This window comes from Mesoplodon bidens (assembly GCF_964165515.1).
Source record: "Mesoplodon bidens genome assembly, chromosome: 16".
NCBI classification, from domain to species: Eukaryota; Metazoa; Chordata; class Mammalia; order Artiodactyla; family Ziphiidae; genus Mesoplodon; species Mesoplodon bidens.
The window spans coordinates 43314499-43334186 of record NC_138173.1 but is presented as its reverse complement, the minus strand read 5'-3'; the positions used below and the strand labels follow the sequence as shown (position 1 = coordinate 43334186).

At 39.4% G+C, this 19688-nt stretch overlaps 1 protein-coding gene across 1 annotated transcript in view; it reads left to right on the top strand.

Annotated features, from left to right (window-relative positions):
* The first annotated feature begins 6258 nt into the window (after window positions 1-6258).
* The window catches only part of RGS22 (regulator of G protein signaling 22), a 160496-nt gene continuing 147066 nt past the window's right edge, over window positions 6259-19688 (top strand). Inside the window, exons 1-2 of the mRNA XM_081258376.1 lie at window positions 6259-6344; window positions 6850-6878. Coding sequence (XP_081114502.1) covers window positions 6320-6344; window positions 6850-6878 — 54 coding nt within the window. The 5' untranslated portion in view covers window positions 6259-6319. The remainder of the gene's footprint in view (window positions 6345-6849; window positions 6879-19688) is intronic.

Here is a 19688-nt window from a genome sequence, read left to right as displayed (position 1 = left end):
GTGGGTCTGGACAAATGTATACTGACTTGTATCCACCATTATAACATCACACAGAGTAGAGCCACTGCCCTAAAAATCCTTGGTGCTCTGCCTATTCACCTCTCTCTCCACTAACCTCTGGCAACCACCAATCTTTTTACCGTCTCCATAGTTTTCCCGTTTCCAGAATGTCATGTAGTTGGAATCATATGGTGTGTAACCTTTTTCAGGTTGGCTTTTTACTTAGTAATATGCATTTAAGGTACTTCCATGTCTTTTTGTGGCTTGATAGCTCATTTCTTTTTAGCACTGAGTAATATTCCATTGTCTGCATGTACCAGAGTTTATCTATCTACCGAAGGGCATCTTAATTGCTTCCAAGTTTTGCCAATTCTGAATAAAGCTGCTATAAACACCCATGTGAAGGTTTTTGTGTGGACATAAGTTTTCAACTCCTTTGGGTAAATACCAAGGAGCACAATTGTTGGATCATATGGCAAGAGTATGTTCAGTTTTATAAGAAAACACCAAACTGTCTTCCAAAGTGGCTATAACATTTTGCCATCTCACCAGCAATGTTGTGGTTAGTTCCTGTTGGTCCACATCCTCACCAGCATTTGGTGTTGTCAGTGTTTGGATTTTGACCTTTTGAAAAGGTCTGTAGTGGTATCTTATTGTTGTTTTATTTTATAACTTCCAATAATAAAATCTTTATTTCTTCATTAAATATAAATCACTAATTTAACAGATATTTATTGAGCATTTACTATATCATGGCAGGTTTTGTTCTAGGTGCTGGGCCTGCAGGAGAGCCCCACACAGGTCAAAAAATCCCTTAGAGCTCAAATTCATTTTTTAAAAAAAGTAGAGGAGGGGAGAAAAAAAAAGGAGGAGAAAAAGAAAAAAATAATGTATTCTCTATTTGTAAAAATTACAAAACCCTAGAGCAATATTAGATTTTTAAAACTTTAGGGAAGCATTAAAAAATTGAATTATCTCATCAGTTTGTGAAAGAAACAAAGTAATGTAATGGAATATATTGACAATTAGAATAAATCTAAACCAGCAGGTCCAGAGGGTAGTTATCTTGAATAAGGTAAGAAATTGCCTAATGAATGTATTAAATTAATTATGTTCCTTCTTCAAAAAATTATGAACTGTTAAATGAGAAAATTAAAAAAAGAATGCTGTTTTCTAGTTAAATGTGATACGGAGTGTATGTAGTTGTTATCCAGTATTGATATGTAATTTCACAAAAAGGAAAGAATCAGTGATTATCAAAAAGAAAATGTAAAGAAACAATATGTAAATGTTATAACTGCCACAACTGCAGTTATTTTAAGGATTGGGAATGGGGGATGGTATTGTATATCATCAGATGTTGAGTTGCCATCCAGCTCCTAGGAAAAACATTCTACTGCATTATCCTGTCATTTTGACTCATTTATTCATGAATAAAAATGATTCATGTAAAAATTAAGGATATAGTTTAGCTATGTGGAAATAAGTGAAAACAACCCAAATGAGAACAAGCAAAGGCTATTTATTCAGAGCTTGTTTTAGCAAAGGAGTCAGCCACCATCATTTGCATGTGGCAGTGGCTCAAAGGCAGGCAAGAGAGTGGGAAAGCTGTATAGTGAAAAAAAGGGAGAACTTCAGGTATGCTCTGATTGGAGTTTGTTAACAGGGGAACCTGGAAGTGGGCTATCTAGAATCCAACAGGCATCCTATGTTACTAGTTAGGGAAGCATATTTGGTTTTCTCTGATTGGTCCTGAGTTGGAAGTGAGGGCAAAAATGAGAGAAACTGGCAGTTATTGATGAAGTCCTGACCATTTGGGGCTTATTGCTGCAGAAGTTGTGGCTTGGCTTCCCAGGCTGGTTGCTACAGAGGTTATTAAAGTTCTGTTGTCATATATGGTCTGGACATTGTCCATCTGTACAGTCAGACTTTCTATTAAATATCCCATTACTATCAAAAATTAAAATCACAATGGTAATATGAATTTCATCCCGTTGATGCTATTCCTGTTCACATTTAGAAAGGTTTGGAACTAGTCTTAAGTTTGACCCTACCACACCAAACCCAAGGAAGGACCAATATGTTTAAATCACTAAACAGGTAGGATGCCTGAAAAATCTGCTCTTGATTGTCAAGGAGATATATACACATACACTCCAGTCTCTCCAGCAGTACCTGTGAGAATCGTTGGATAAATCCCTGTAGAGTCTCACCCTAAGCAGGCTACAAAGAGTAGCCCTAATGCAAATTAATCCTTGCAATTCAGATCAGCCCTTGTGACTTTTGGTTTAGGATTCATATTTGGAGACCTGATCATTTTTCTTTGTCTACAGCACCTTTACATGATATCACTTCTGTCCTGTTCCGCAGTTGCATCACAGTTTTAGCTATTTTGCAGGGGGACTGTCTGAGATGCTCTCCAAGATTCCCCCCAATTGACTTTAGGTGTACTACAAAGTCTATGTTTTAGTAAGTCTATCCCAAATACATCCTTCAAATTCTCTAATAATATGTCCAGAATCAGAAGAGAATAAACAAAAACTTAATTCCATTTATGTAGATATAGGTCTTATTACAAACTTGTGGTTTTGAACTGCCTAGGTTTTCAACAATGGTATAGACTAGTAGTAAAAAAAAAAAAAAAAAAAAAAAAAGGCCTTTTTGGAAATACTAGCTAGTCTGGGGAGCAGAAACATAATAAAATGTGTTAAAAGTAAGTAAAACACAGTCATCAGGGAAATACAAATCAAAACCACAAAAAGATACCACTTCACACCCAGTAGGATGGCTAGAATCAAAAAGACAGATGATAACAAGTGTGAGTGAAGCTGTGGTAAAATCAGAACCCTCATCCACTGCTGGTGGTAATATAAGATGGTACAGCCAATTTGGAAAATAGTCTTGTAGTTCCTTAAAAATTAAACAGGGTTGCCAAACAAACATAGAATTACCACATTACCTAGCAATTCCACTCCTAGGTATATATATCCAAGAGAAATGAAAACATGTCCACACAAAAACCTGTACACAAACGCTCATAGCAGCATTATTCTTAATAGCTAAAAAGTAGAATAATCCAAATGACTATCAACTGATGAATGGACAAACTATGGCATAGCCATACAATTGCATATTATTTAGCAACAAAAAGGAATGAAGAACTGATTCATGCCGCAACATGGATGAATCTTAAAAACATTATGCTAAGTGAAAGAAACCAGTCACAAAAGACCAACATGTGGTGTGATTCCATTTATATGAAATGTCCAGAATAGGCAAATATATAGAGACAGAAGGTAGATTAGTGGGTGCACAGGGTTTGGGTGGGGACGGGATAATAGGTGTGACAGCTAAGAGTATGAGGTTTCTTTGAGGTGATGAAAATGTTCTAAAATTGATTGTGGTGATGGTTGCACAACTCTGAATATAGTAAAAACCACTGAATCATACAGTTTAAATAGGTGAATTTTATGATGTGTAAATTCCATCTCAATAAAACTGTTAACAAAACAAAATCATCAAAACATTAGAATAGCTTCTTATCTAAGCATTTGGGTTCAAGTAACTGCCTTTATGATTCTTATGCTGTTTTTCTAAATCTCTAATGAGATTATTTTTAGCGAGAAAAGCTGCCTAGCCTGGTTGTTAGAGCAAAGGCTTTGGATGAGACAGGCCTGGATCAGTTGGTGGTTTCAACACTTTCAGGCTTTGCTTGTCTTTGAGCAAATTTTATAAGTCCAAGTCTCAGTTTCTTAAATTGTTGAGGATAATATCAATCTCCCATGGTTATGGTTATTGTTAGAGGCCCACAGCATGTGCAATAAGTGTTAGCCACACTTAATGTGAAAACAAATTATTGACTTCTCATCAGTATGGCTACCCAAAACAGGAATTAACATATCTTGTCTGTGAGCAGGGCAGAATGACTGCAATGGAGAGATGTTTCAACAAATATGTACTGAGCAGTGGCACTCAGTAGTGGGTGCTGGGTGGGGGATTGTTAAAAGAACATGAATCTCCTTCACCCCCAGGAGTTTACTGTCTGGGGAGTGGCACTGAGAGTAGAGGGTATCCCTTTAAGACATGAGTTTGTACTAACTACATAGGAGCAAGAGGGAGAGGTCAATGAAAGGAGCTCACATGAAGGTATTCTGGAGATGACACCCAAGCTGAGTATTGAAGAATGAGAAAATTTAGCCTAATAAAGACCAGAGGGGCTTCCCTGTTGACAGAAAAACGGTGCAAGCAAATGCCTGAAAAGCCCATTTGTATGTCAACTCTCAAATTTATATCTCCCAAATTCCAGGCTTCTATATCAACTGCAAACTCAAAATCTTTGCTTTGGATGGCTAATAGGCTTCTTAACCTCTTTCCTACCTGTGTTCCTCTCACAGCTTTCTCCATCTCCAATGATTGCAACTCCATCCTCCCGGCTGCTCATGGCAAAAACCTTGGAATTATTCTCAACTACTTTCATTCCAACATCCACTTTGTCAGGGAATCATCTTGGCCCTACCTTTAAATATATGCAGAATTTGAGTCCATCTCAAACCTGTTACTCAAACCTGCTACTACCCTGCTCTGAGCCACCTGCTCTTGCCTGCTACTACCTGGCCCATCTGCATTCGCTATACAGCACCCAGAGTGATCATTTTCAAATAAAAGTAAAATCGTGGTACTTCTTTGTTCAAACTCCTATAGTTCGTGTTTCACTCAGCATGAAAGCCAGAGTCCTTACGAGGGCCGACAAAGCCATTGTTGATTAGTTCCCTCACGCATCCCTTCCTGTTCTCCTCACTAGTCTCCCTTGACTTCATTTGGCCCGCTGATTCTGTTTGGCCAAGGTAGTGGTTTATTGCTTTATTTTTTTGTCTTTGCCTATGTACTGCTGAAGAGGAAATAAATATAACTAAGCAGGTGTTACGGTTTCTTGCAGTACCAGCACCCCTTGTCTTACTCCTTGTTTGCTTAAGCACTCACACACCTGCAGGCCCTAGGAGGCAAATGTGGAGCCACTGAGGGTTTCAAGTAGGTCAGATCTGCATTTGGATAATTTTGCTTTCAGCATAGAGAATGGACTTAAGGGGAACTTCACTGGAAGCAACGGCCGAGAGACAAGTTAGGAAGTTTTTTACAACAGTCCAAATGGCAGCCTGTGCTAGGACTCTGGTTGTTAGTGGGAAAGGAGAGAAGATTCCAGATTCCAGAAATACTTTAAGGTAGAATTGGCAGGACCTAGTGCTTGAGTGAATATGGTGTTTCTGGCTTGAGTCACTTGGTGGAAGAAGGTATCGCTTACTGAATATGGGATTTATGTAAGAAGACGAAATTCGAAAATAAGAAATGGGAAAAAATGTGAATGTCCCTTTGGACATTTTGATTTGGAAGCATCCAGGAAGAGCTACCACGTGTAGAAATTGGATTTAGGGTTCTCAGGTTCAGGGGGAGAGGTCTGGGCTGGAACTCTGAGTTAGCCACGACGTTGCTAGAAACGCTCACTTTTTTCTAATTAGAGGTATTTTTCTTTTTTCAAATTTCACTCTTCACTTAAACTCCTCTATCATAACTTTTCCGGGAACATACACTATGGGCAACCTCAGTATATTATCCCCTCTTCATGATTCCTTCGGTAATTTAAAAATCTTAGCTATCTTGAGAATTTGGCTGCCCTAACCGATTGGAGGAAAAGTGTGAGGAAAATCTGGTTCCTAAAGCACGTGGATATTTAACTTTTTATACAGGCATTCATAGAACTGAACGCGCTCAAGAGCTGTGTGTGGCGAGTACTCGCCCTCCTTCGGCATCTAGAAAACTCTTCCCTTCCTTGTCTTCCCAGGACTAGCCAGAGAGCCCTCCGTCCCCGCACCCGCTCGGAGCCGGTCTTTTCTTACTGTGGACGGTGTGGGCGGAGCTTGTGCGGGAGCTTGTGCGGGGAGAACAGGCCTGAGCCGCAGTCACCACAGGAACGAGACCCCAGCTAGTTCGGGCTCTAAGGGCGACGCGTCTCCAGGGCCCTAGCGGTGGCAGCGCCGGGGTTTGGGCGCGCGTCGTTCCGCAGCCGTTGGAGGCGGGGCCGGCCTCTGGCCCGAAGGAGGACGGGCTGGGACAGACGGCGTACCTTCCTCGGTCCGGGAGGGCCCGAAAAGCGCGTGACTGCCCGCTGCTCGGCGCCCGCGTTGTCTCAGCTCCATAGCAACACGGGCCGGGCGGGGCCACAGCGGCCGGCGCAGTCCGGGGCCGCGCGCCGTCCCGCGTTGGCATCGGTTACTGGGGCCTGACGGCCCTCACGCGTGCCGGGGACGCGGGCAGCGGCGGCGGCATGACCGAGAGGCGGCTCACCGCCGGTAGGTGGGGCGGCCGGGGTCGGAGTCGGGGCCGAGGCGCGCGGGCCGCTGCTCTCGCCCGCGGGGCGGCCCCACTGCGCACCGCCTCTGGGTTTCCCTTTCTGCCCGCGCGTCCCGTAGCACTGGCTCCAGAGTTCTCTCACCGCATTTTGTAAGGAATTTAACCCCTCACCCTTTTCCCAGTGCTTCGTTGGCCCCGTCCTATTTTATCTTGCTTAATTCTCCGTTTTGCAGCGGGAGTAATGGAGGCCTCCGTCTATTAAGGTTAACTCCAGGGTCACAGTCAATTAGTGGCCAAGCTGAATTCCAGAGGCCTTTCCTCCCCACTTCCACCTTGAATTCCAACTTAAAATTCAGTCCATGTGCAGAAAATGAACAGAGGGCCAAGATTTTACTGAGCTTGCCCACGTATAAAGCAGGGCTAAGTGCTATCTCAAATTATTTCATTTACTTTAAAAGGAAATCAGATTTGAGTGAGATAATGTAATATTTTATCTTGTTTCAGAGCCACCAACTATTACAGAAGAAGGATTTGTAAGTACAATTTAGAGGGCTACTTTTTCTTTTCTTGGCTTTTTTTTTTTTAAATAGCAAACCATAGATCATTAAAAAAAGAAGCTGTTTCTTTTCTTCTTTTGCCAAATGAGTATATTAGAGGCTTCCGTTTCATAACAAGGGTGCTGAGTACAAGAATTGCTTATTTTTTACAGGTACATTTTTAAGAAGGGGCCAACCGATGTTTATGGTGGATGCTATTCATTGTTAAAGTTCTTTTATATAAATGGCCTCATTTAATTTTGCTGCATTTGTTAATGACTCCATGAGAAGTAGACTTCATCTCCATGGTTTTATTGTGATGGGGCTGTGCAGTTCCTGGTTACAGTAAACATTAGTAGGTGGCATTCATTGATAATAAGTGGTCTATTTACAGTTATAATTCCTTTAAAAATGTGCCAAATATGTTCTCAGGTCAGACTTCTGGAGAGTTGAGTAATAATAAGTACTTGGCCAAGTACATTGTAATTGTTGTCATTTAAGTGAGTGCTATATCTAGGGTGGTGGGCTCTGCTGTGGTTCCCGCAGTGTGTTTAAGGAACTTGCCCAAGGTTATACATTAGCTAGGAGGCACTAGAGCCTCATTCCTACTAAGGCTTGATTCCAGCAGTTCTAACCACTTCTCTAGATTATTTGCTTATGTCCTACAGCACTTATTTCTCTTGTTGGTCAATTATCTTATTTGCTTTTGACTTTTTATTCAACAAACGTGAGTGCCTCTATATTCACAGTGCGGTGCTAGATGCTGAGGATAAGTCTCCAAAAGTTCACAGTCTAGTAGGGGCTATGAGAATGGAGGCTCTCTGTTAGCTTCATTTGCTAGTACTCTCCACTTTCACCCTTCCAGACCTTTGGTCCACCACTGAGAGAGGGAGACGAAAGTAGAGGCACAAAGAGTGTGTCAGAAACTCCAACCATCTTCCTGTTGCCTTGACATCACTCTGTGTAGTGGCATATTTATTTATTTCTTTTTTTTTTTTTTGCGGTACTCGGGCCTCTCACTGTTGTGGCCTCTCCCGTTGCGGAGCACAGGCTCCGGACGCGCAGGCTCAGCGGCCATGGCTCACGCGGGCCCAGCCACTCTGCGGCATGTGGGATCTTCCCAGACCGGGGCACGAACCCGTGTCCCCTGCATCGGCAGGCGGACTCTCAACCACTGTGCCACCAGGGAAGCCCATGGCATATTTCTTTAATCTGCTTCCTGAACTGTTCTTCACATCAGCAGGAGGTAGGTAAGCATTTCTGGAGATAACCCTTTCCCATACAACTCCAGCAAAAACCCTCTGACAAGCACCCAGCGACATTACCCTTTGAGCTGTCTGCTAACCTCTCCAGGTCTTTTCCCAGCTTATGGGAACTCATAACATCTTGAAGATTCTATTAGCCACTACACTTTCTCTTGGTTTCTTTGTACCATTGTCTCCCAGTTCTCCCATCTCTCATTTTTATGTCCCTCTTTCTGGCTTCTCTTTCTTCCGTACCCATGAAAGTGTTGACCTTCTTCAGGATTCTCTGGGAGGACTCCTTTTCGCCTATGGCTTCAGCTACTCTTATTTCACAGGACTCCCAAATCTACACATCTCCAGCCCACACACCTCTTATGATGCTAGAACTCTGTATCTATTGGGTTATTGGACACCTATATCATCTGGATGTTCCTGCATCACTTCAGTAGTCTAAACTGAATTAATCACCCCACCCCATTCTATCTTTCTTCCTCTTTTTCTTATTTTGGTTAATGATGCCACTGACCAGTCACCCACATCAGAACCTTTCTTCCCTTTTCTTCACCTCCCACCTTCAGTCATTTAGCAGGTTGCTTTCACAGCCAGATCTTTTTCTCCATCCTCAGCGCTGTCTGATGCAGGCCCTCATCCCTGAGCATGGACTTTGGCAGTAGTCCTCCCAGATATCACTGCCTCCAATATTCCCTCTGCTAGCTTCAATTTTCTTTTGCCTAAGGCTTAAAGAGCAGACTCCTGCGCGTCAGCTATGCTGGATTACTTGCTATGGCTTTGCTCTGCCTTTATATTTTTCCTTCTCTCATCAGTCCTACCTTGGCTATCAGATTGCTGTTAACTCTTTAAAAAATTACCATGTTACTCAATTACTCAGAGCTTTATTAATCCTACTATTTACTGAATGCTGGCTGCATGTTAATATTTAACCTCAAAACAACTCTATTAGGTGGTTATTAACACCCACATTTCACAGATGAGGAAGTCAGTGTTCACAGAGGCTAAGTAACTTGGCTTGGGGCCACACATCTAGTAACTGGCAGAGCCACAATGTCAGAAGCCTCCCTTTAGCATTCAAAATCTTTTCTACAACGTTTCAGCCTTCTTTAAACCTTACCTTCCAATACTTTCTATGTGATCATACCATTTTAGGTTTATAAAGTACTTCCGCATGCCCTCTGCTCCAGCCAAACAGCCCTGCTTGCTTCGTTGCCTTTGCTGTTGAGCTTTGTCTCAGTTGCCCTTCCCCATCCATTTCACAGTCTTGCACATGCTTCAAGGTTCAGTTCATCTCCTCCATGAAACCTTTCCAACCTAAAATCATCCAGATTGCCTTTGAGCCCTGTGCAGCTTTCAGTTGTGACCAGTTTGTGACCAGATCCTCAAATTCATATGCTCACCAAGCATTATCTATAGATTAATTAATTCATATGTCTTGCATATAATATTTATCTCTGTTTTTCAAAAGTATAAAAGTATTTTTTTCTCATTAATATTTTTAGAAGAAATTGTGTGACAGAGATCTCTGGTTTCCCCAAATCCATTCTACCATATTCCATAATACATACCAGACATATTACTCTCCAAAATAATTACAACATTTTCTAGCCTCCCTTGCAGCTAAATGTAACCAAATTCTGCTTACAATGGAATGTAAGCAGAAGTGTTGTGTCATACTTCTGAAAAGCTGATGTTTACAGAGATTAAATAACTAACCCTTGGGTCACACAGCTAGTAACTGGTCAGGCCACAATTAGAACCTGTGTCATTCTAACTGTAATACTCAGATAAATGAGTATACTGGAGGGAGAGAACATGCCCTTCGTCTTGTTTCCTGCTGGCTGAAATGAGGATGTGATCCTGGAGCTGAAGCAGTCATCTTGGATCCTGAGATAGAAGTGGCATCTTGAGGATGGCAGAGTCACAAGATCAAAGGAGCCTGGGTTCCTGATACGTTGGGAAGCCAGTATTGCCAGTTCTGAACTGCTTATAATTATATGAGAGAAATAAACTTTTGTGTTATTTAAATAGTGTTATCTTGGTTTTCCATTACTGGCAGCAGAGTCCTATTCTAATATAAAGTGCTTCCATAGTCATAGGCACTTTTTGCTTATTTCATTTTCTCAACCAGTGATCTAAAAATTACAGTGCTATTAAGTATGTCTGCAAAATATTTTAACCCTACGTCTTCAAATGAGAGAATAACATTTAGAATAAATCATTTGTTGTCAGGGACACATTGCCTTGTATACCTTTTTGTTTGTAAATTTTGCAATTTCTTAACAAAATTGTGAACTCTTGGAGGGCTAGTGTTGTGACTCAGTACATCTTAATATTCCCTATAGTTAATGGCACAATTCCCAGAATATGCTATTAGATGCTTGATAAATTAGTGTAATTGCTTCACTTACCAATTTTTTGCAAAGCTTCATTTGATATATATTCTATATTTTCTACTTTAGCATTTTTAAGTAACATTTTTTCTATTTTAGTGTCTTTATTAACTTTGGTCTTTGACAATTTTCTCAGGGAAAATATATACAAAAAAACTTACATATTCAGTTTTCTCATTAGTTCCTTTGGGGGTATATTTTTAATTACATAAGCAATGTATAAATACATTCCTGTAAATAATTCAAATAATAAAAGTGATGAAGTGAATGCTTCTCTTCATTACTTCCCTCAGTCCCATACTCTTTTTCATATTCCATAAAAATTGAAATATAAATGTCATAACAAGAATAGTAGAGTTCAGACCGCTTTATGATACATTGAGATTTGATTATGTGTTAGGTATACATTGAGAAAAGTTTAAATTTTAGAGTGACCCCTAAAATTATTTTTGACTTTAAAATAGAAAATAAATTAGTGTTAAAGACTTAAGTACTTGACTCTTTAAATTCAAAATGATATTTTTTTTATTGTGCCTTAAAAATTGAAATTATACAGATAGATATGTCATGCTTCAAAATTAGTCTTTGTAGGGCTTCCCTGGTGGTGCAGTGGTTGAGAGTCCGCCTGCCGGTGCACGGGACACGGGTTCATGCCCCGGTCCGGGAAGATCCCACATGCCACGGAGCGGCTAGGCCTGTGAGCCATGGCCGCTGAGCCTGCGCGTCCAGAGCCTGTGCTCCGCAACGGGAGAGGCCACAACAGTGAGAGGCCCGCATACCACAATAAAAAAAAAAAAGTCTTTGTAGAGTAAAAATTTTGTAGTTTAATGATCTATTTTGTTGAAGGATTTCTGATATATGAAACTCACAGTTTCAACTTTAAAAGCAGATGCCATTTAAAAAAAGTTTTTTTTTAAAAAACAGATGCTCTTTATTTATACCATAAAATTGAGACTGTAGTTTCAAGCAGTATTTTCTGTATTTTACTTGTTAAAAATAGTATTTATTTTTAGTTAATCTTTAGTCTGTTTAAATTCATATTCTGTTATTTGTATAGGGTGAATGAATTTATTATAAACGCAGAGCATTTCCCAAGCATGAGGATATTCTCATTATTCTAATGTAATATGCAAAAAAATCCATATGTTCCAGTCCTCATGAGCAAGACTGTCTAATTCTATGAACATTAATGACCAATTGGTATTTGTCTTTTCAGATTGTAAATACGGCTGACTGCACATCAGTTGGTTGAATGAACTGTGAGGGCACACTCGGTTGACACGCTAGGTGGCGTTATGTGGAAGTGGTGGAGGGCAGGGGCAGGTGGATGGAGATACCATCCTGCTTCCCTGCTCACTTTCTTCTAAGAGGGCGCAGAGCGAGGTGCGAGAAGTGTTTCCAACAAGTCATTTAGAAACTGAGACTGGTCCTAGAGGTCCTTTGAAAAGTGTAGGCAGTTTGGAATCCTTCCATCTCTGTGGAGTCCAGTTCTGTGGTTGGAATCAAATTCTCTTAATGCTTTTTGGAACTGCAGAAAGTATGTTAGAAGTTCCATCAATATGATAGTCAGCAAGTATATTTTTAAGCAACAACTTGCACTTCTCATTTTTTATTTATTTATTTTTTTTGCGATACGCGGGCCTCTCACTGTTGTGGCCTCTCCCGTTGTGGAGCACAGGCTCCAGACACGCTGGCTCAGCGGCCACGGCTCATGGGCCCAGCTGCTCCGCGGCATGTGGGATCTTCCCGGACCAGGGCATGAACCCGTGTCCCCTGCATCGGCAGGTGGACTCTCAACCACTGTGCCACCAGGGAAGCCCTGCACTTCTCATTGTATTAGGCACTACTGGGGACACACACTGTCTGTCAGTATTCCCAAAAGTTGTATACCTTCTGATTGGCGAGGTGGCCTTTAATGAGGACACAGTTTATATTTAAGTGTGAATTTTGAGGTTTGAACCAAAAGCACATTTAGAGAAGCTTTCTATCTGTAGGTAAGGTGTGGCATGGGAGAAAAGGTGATAAAGAGTGTGAGATACTCTTTTAAATTAGGATATCAGATTGTGAGAACTTTTGTACAGGGAGAAAGCCTTAGGGTATTTCGCCAAATGAATTGACTGAAGCCAAGTAGGTATAATTAGACAGTGTGATTGGATAAAAAGGGAATTGAGAGCTTCCTTTACCTTCTCCAGGCCTTTGAGAATTTCCTCCAGGAGAGAGCGTGAGAACAGAAACCAAATGGAAAAGTACCGCTGGGTAGATGCTGATTGCAATATGTGATGATAACCCTTGGTATAAAAGGAGATCCATACTTTTGTTCTTCATTGCTTGAGCCACTCTTATTTTCTCCTTCCTTCATAAACTATATTCATAATACAATATACAATTTTGTGATCCCATGCGGATCTGATAAATGGACTTTTGGCTCTTAAGTTTCCAGAGTGCCTTGGATCTATGCAAGATATACTTTGAAGAAGCCACTTTGTGAAGTTTGTTTCCCCTTGTGTTCTCTTTTTGTTTTTCTTTTTTGGCAGCATCTCTGCTTTTTATTTTATTGATGTTGCTTTTTATTTTATTGATGTTGCTTTATTAGAGTCTTTCTTAGGTTATCAGTCTCTTTAGGTTTCATGTCCTCAGTATAATCATTCAAGCATTCACTCAACAAGAGTGTAAGCATCTATTATCTGAAACATTGGGATTTTTTTTATTGAAGTATAGTTTATTTACAATGACATGTCAGTTTCAGGAGTACAGCAAAGTGATTCAGTTGTACATATATATTCTTTTTCAGATTCTTTTAGCATTGGGAATTTTCAAAGTGAGTAAGAAACAGTCTTTTTCCTCCAGAAATTCACATTCCAGAGAGTGAGATATCTAAACACACAATTATAGTCTGAAGTATTAAAAGTTATGATAGGAAAAACATATCATATGGGAAACATCACATTTCTCCTCTTCTTTTGGAGAAGAAAAAAGGATAGATGGGTAAATAAGAGGAGAAAAGATTTTCCAAGTAGAATAATCAGCATGCGCCAAGGTGCAGAACTATTAAAAAATTTGCTATGACTGGAGCATGGTAGTATGAGATGAGGCTAGACAGCTGGGCAGGAACCAAACTGCATTCATCATAAGCCATTTTTTGTGTGTTAGAAAAGGATGGGGGACTGGGAGACAGGTGGAACTCTTGTATTGATTGTAGTGTTGTTAGGAAGATTGATCTATACTGTAATGGTGATAAGGAGAGGTAGGAAGATGAGGTTTGGCATGTTATGGGCAGAAGGGTGAAGCAGAGGTCCCAGGGGTCTGACCATTAGTGCATGGGATCGCAGGGTAGTGGTCAGAAGGTTGTCAGATAACCAGGGACTGATTCTAGATGTGATGATAATGATTTGGGATCTGTCATTTAGTACACAGGAGGCTAAGAAGGCTGTCCATAGGTTCAGAGAAACATGATATTGTTTCCTTGTACATAAGTCCCCCCATCCCAACATTTTTTTAATGAAAAAAGTTTAAAAATATAGGAGAGTTAAAAGAACTGTATGGTGAATACCTATATACCCATCACCAAGGTTTCACAGTTATTAGCATTTTGCTACATTTGCTTTTTCATGTTTCTGTCCTTCTGTCCATCACACCATTTGTCCATCAATCCATTTTATTTTTTTATGCATTTCAGAGTATAAGCTGCAGACATTGATATGATACAGATCACCCCTAAATATTTCAGCATTTTATATCATAAACTAGTGTTCAATATTAGTTTATGGTTCTTATGTTGAGGTAAAATTTATGCACAGGGAAATGGAAAACTTTTGAGTCCCTTTTGACAAATGTATACACCTGTGTAATCCAAACCTCCATCAAATATAGAACATTTCCATAATCTTAGAAAGTCCTTTCATGCCTCCTTCCAGGTGATTCTTCCTCCATTCCCCAAAGACCACTGTCCTAGTTTTTCACCATTGGATTATAGATTCAAATTCATATAAATGGAATCATACAGTTAGTTTTCTTTTGGGTAAAATTACTTTTGCTCAGCATAATGTTTTTGAGATGATCCATGTTGTTGCATGATTCTGGCATGTACATACTTTTTTATTGTGGTAAAATATACGTAAAATTAAACTTAACATTTTAACCATTTTTAAGTGTATGATTTCAGTGGCATTAAGCACATTCACATTGTGCAACCATCACCACTATCCATCTCTAGAACTTTTTCAACATCCCAAACTGAAACTCCGTACCCTTTAAGCAATAACTTCCCATTACCCCTCCTTTAGCCTCCAGTTACCATTATTCTACTTTCTGTCTTTATGGATTTGCCTAGTCTAGGTAACTCATATAAGTGGATTAATACAATATTTGTCCTTCTGTGTATGGCTTATGTCATTTAGCCTGACATTTTCAAGGATCATCCATGTCATTGCATGTATCAGAATTTCATTCCTTTTTAAGGCTGAATAATATTCCATTATATATACATACCATATTTTGTTTATCCCTTCACACATCAGTGGACAATTGGGTTATTTCCACCTTTTGGCTGTTGTGAGTAATGGTGCTAGGAACACAGGTGTACAAATATCTGTATGAGACCCTGCTTTCAGTTCTTCTTATACCCAGAAGTAGATTTCTGGATTATATGGTAATCATATGTTTAACTTTTTGAGGAGTGGTGGCTGTACCATTTCACATTCCTGTCAGCAATGCACAAGGGTTCCAATTTCTCCACATTCTCACCAGCACTTGTTATTTTTATTTTTTAAAAAAAATCGTAGCCATCCTAGTAGATGTGAAGTGATATCTTGTTGTGGTTTTGATTTGCATTCTTTTGTTGCTATTGTTGCTGAGTATCATCATGTGCTTATTGACCATTTGTATATCTTCTTTGCAAAAATGTCTATTCAAGTCCTTTGCCCGTTAAAAAATTTGGGGTTTTTAATTTTTTTCTAGCTTAGTTCTTTATATATTCTGGATATTAGACCCTTATCAAGTATATGATTTGCAAATATTTTCTCACATTCTGTAGTTTGTCTTTTTACTTTCCAAGTAGAGTCCTTTGATTCAAAAGTTTTTAATTTTCATGAAGTCCCATTTATTTATTTATTTATTGCTCATGCTTTAGATGTCATATTTAAGAATCCATTGCCAAATCCAAGGTCATGAAGGTTTATCCTTATGTTTTCTTCTAAGTATTTTATAGTTTTAGCCCTTACGTTTAGGTCTTTGATCCATTTTGAGTTAACTTTTGTATATGGTATAAGGGAAAGGTCCAACTTCATTCTTTGGCATGTGGTTATCCAGTTTTCCTAGCACCATTTGTTGAAAAGAACGTCCTTTCTCCACTGAATTGTCATGGCACCCTTGTTGAAAATTATTTGACCATATATGAGAGGATTTATTTCTGGACTCTTTTCTATTCCAGTGGTCTGTATGTCTGTCTTTATGCCAGTACCACTTTATTTTGATAACTGTAGTTTTGTAGTAAGTATTGAAATCACGATATATGAATCCTTCAGTTTTTGTTCTTTTTCAATATTATTTTGGATGTTTGCAGTCCCTTGAAATTCATTGTGAATTTTAGGATGGGTTTTTCATTTCTGTAAAAAAAAAAAAAGGCATTGGGATTTTGATGGAGAGTGTATTAAATCTGTAGATTGCTTTGGGTAGTATTATCATCTTAGCAATATGGTCTTTCAGTCCATGAACATGGCATGTCTTTCCATTTATTTATATCTTCTCTAATTTCTTTCAGCAGTTTTTTAGTTCAGTGTACAAGTCTTTGCCTCCTTGATTGTTATTCTTTTCTCTGCTACTGAAATGAATTATTTTCTTAATTTCCTTTTTTGATGCACATAACTTTAAAAAAAAATATTAATTAATTTATTTATTTTTGGCTGCATCAGGTCTTAGTTGCAGCATGTGGGATCATTTCGTTTTGGCACATGGGCTCTTTGTTGTGGTGCACGGGGTCTTTGTTGCAGCACGCAGGCCTCTCTCTAGTTGTGGTGCATGGGCTTCTCTCTAGTTGTGGCGTGTGGGCTCCAGAGCGTGTGGGCTCAGTAGTTGTGGCACATGGGCTCCAGACTGCTTGGGCTCTGTCGTTGTGGCACGTGGGGCTCTCTAGTTGTGGTACACGGGCTTAGTTGCCCCTCAGCATGTGGGATCTTAATTCCCTGACCAGGGATCGAACCCACGTCCCCTGCATTGGAAGACAGATTCTTAACCACTGGATCACCAGGGCAGTCCCCTGAGGTTCATAACTTTTTAATATTAGGTTTTATGCTTGAGATGACTGTATGTAATTTCTAATCAAGACTTTCAGTGTTGATCTTTTAATATTCTTGTATAGTCTCTCTTAGTGAGAAACTGTATCTCCTAATAGGTATTAACATTTTTTAGACTCTTTTACAACCATTAAAAACTGCAGGAGTTGAAATTAAATTTTAAATTTAACAGTACTCCCTCTTTTCATGACAAATATAATGTTAAAAATTCTTAGGAAAAACAAATTTAGAAGTCAATAAAATGTTTCAGTTATTTCAAAATAATGATGAAACTCTATACTGCAGTATATGCATATATTTTTCAAGTGATTGCCTTGTATCTAGCTGGTATACTACTACAAGGATCCATCAGTTGCCAGCAGACAGAAATACCTGTTGTATGTAAAGGCCAGATTTGGGGCCATCATCCCTCCAGGGTCTCCCCTCCCCCTTTCCTTCAAGCTGTTAACACCTTTTGGCTGTGAACTGTTTTCTTGGACATCTCAAACAGAAACTCTTCCAGCAGCTTCATAGTGCAGTGGTATGCTCTGCAGCTAGCTAATAAATCCATGTCCAGGGGCTTGAGCAGCTCTTTGGCTATGCTCAGTGTCTGGGTGTAGGATGTGGCTGATAAATCACAGACTCCAGGGAAAGGAGTTGGATCTGAGGAGCCCCAAACAAGTTTGCTCACAACCAGAGGTCACCATCCTGGGAGCACCAGCCATCCCTGACTGTGCCTGGTAGCCTTGAGGTCTGAAGAGGTCCACTTTCACTTGACCCATTGAATTCCATTGTCTGCACACCACCATGTGTCATGGCTATACCGGGTGGGAGGCTCTGGTCTAGTGACTGGCCTGTTTAGAAAGGAGAAAAGAAAGAATTTATATGCACTTTAGGAAGAAGAAGCAAAAATAGGTCCATCCTGATAGGCTTAGACCTTATTTCCAAAATTATACCTATCTCCTGATTGATGATAGCATTCCCAATCTAAAGTGTGTCAGTTTAGGATTCTGCACTGGAAATTAGATGAATGACTTTGGCTAAAGTGTGAATGGCTTAAAAGGAAGTTGGAAACTTGGATTATTTTTCTGGTTGTGCCATTAGCTAACTGATTACCTTTACTATGTTTTGCTTTCCAACGTCTCTTTCCTCATGCATTTCTCTCTTTACTCTGCATTATTGCTTCTCATGTGTATACTTCTAAATATAGAATTTGAAGTTATTTGAAATACAATTCAAATACCATTTTCCCCACTTGATTCTTTTCTGATTCCCCCTACCAAATAATATCTTTCCCTCCTTTGGGAGGAAACGTTTTATGTTGTAATTTTCTTATGGCATGTATTGTATTCTTTCTTGGACTATGGTTTTTGTCTGTATTTATCTCATTTCCTCTTCCTTGTTTAGAAGGTCTCTATATCTTGCATCTTTCAGAGTTGTGAAGAAGTTGTAGTTTATCTCATTTGAGAGTCCAGCAAAATGATTTTTTAAGCAATAAAAATTTTTACCTATTATAATTAGCAAGCACATATAAACTATTTTGTTTAACCTTCTGTCAGGAAGAAATTTGAGAAGTTTGGACTAAAAATGGAAAAGCTGACTTCACTTTCACAGATGGCACACCTGTAATACATGAAAAAACAGGTTTCAAGAGTGCATTCAATTCTGAAAAAGTGTTCCTGCCTTCCATTGCATCATTCTGCAGAGAATCTGTGTTGAAAATTTTGCAGCCAGGTTCATGGAATGATGTAATGGAGGAATTGATTGTAACTCAGTTTTCTTCTTGATTGTACCACTAACCATCACCAGTTTATTGGTTATTTGGAAGATATTAAACCTGAATATGGAGACTTAGTTCATTTTACTACAGCCAAGTGACTGGATTGTGGAAATGTATTGAGAGTAACTGAGCTGCTTCTCCAGATCAAGGCCTTAAAAATATTTTTTTAAACTGAAGGGATTGGAGAATAAAGGGTTTATCAGATCCTCATAGGTTCACAAGACTTTGTTACTGATGTGACAAGATATCCGAACACAGTGAACTAGAAACTGCAGTGGGAAAATATGCTCAATTATTTAGAGAGGTGCAGGACTTCCCACTAACGTGTGACAAGAGGATTGAGCAGATGGCACTTGAAGGCTACACTTATTTCCATTGTGGAACTAACTGCCCTGATATCATCAGAAACACTTATGTTTAATATTGGTAGAAATTAAGATACAGTTTCAGAAAAGAAATACAGATTTTGATGTATTTGAATAATAACGTCCATGGTTGTAAGTGCAAACTGAGGATGTGACTGAACACCCAGGGAATGCCCTCTCGTGTGGTGCCTTAGGGGGACCTGAAGGAGCTGAGAGCGCATTGCCTACCAAGGGTTAGGGCAGTGCTGCTGGAGTCAGGAGTGTGGGCTGGTACCACCTGAGAACTCCTGTCCATCTATCCGGAGGTGAGTTCAGAAATTGAGAGTAACCGTTTAGAAACCTTACAGTAATTTGACAGAGTATTGAATTTAATAATAAAAAAGTTGGGCTTGTATTATATATATTTTTATTCACTTTCTAATAATTCATTCTTATTGTATTTTACAAAAGTTATCTGTCTGAAATAGATTAGGGAGAAAACAAAACAAAACAGGTACTTCATCACAGATGGCTTGGAAAGCATTGATTAGAGTCTCTTAGAAGTGTGAGGCATCTGGAAATGAATATATGAATCTGAGGATTCTCTAGAAATTTCTGGCAATGTGACTGACCAAATTCTAGGTGACATTTAGGTCTATGTGTATTTATGAAATACGCATGTTGTTTTATAGCTAAAAATTAAAACCAAAATGACTATTTTAGAAAAACTAACAGGGACTGTACTCCATTACCGTTACTAATTTA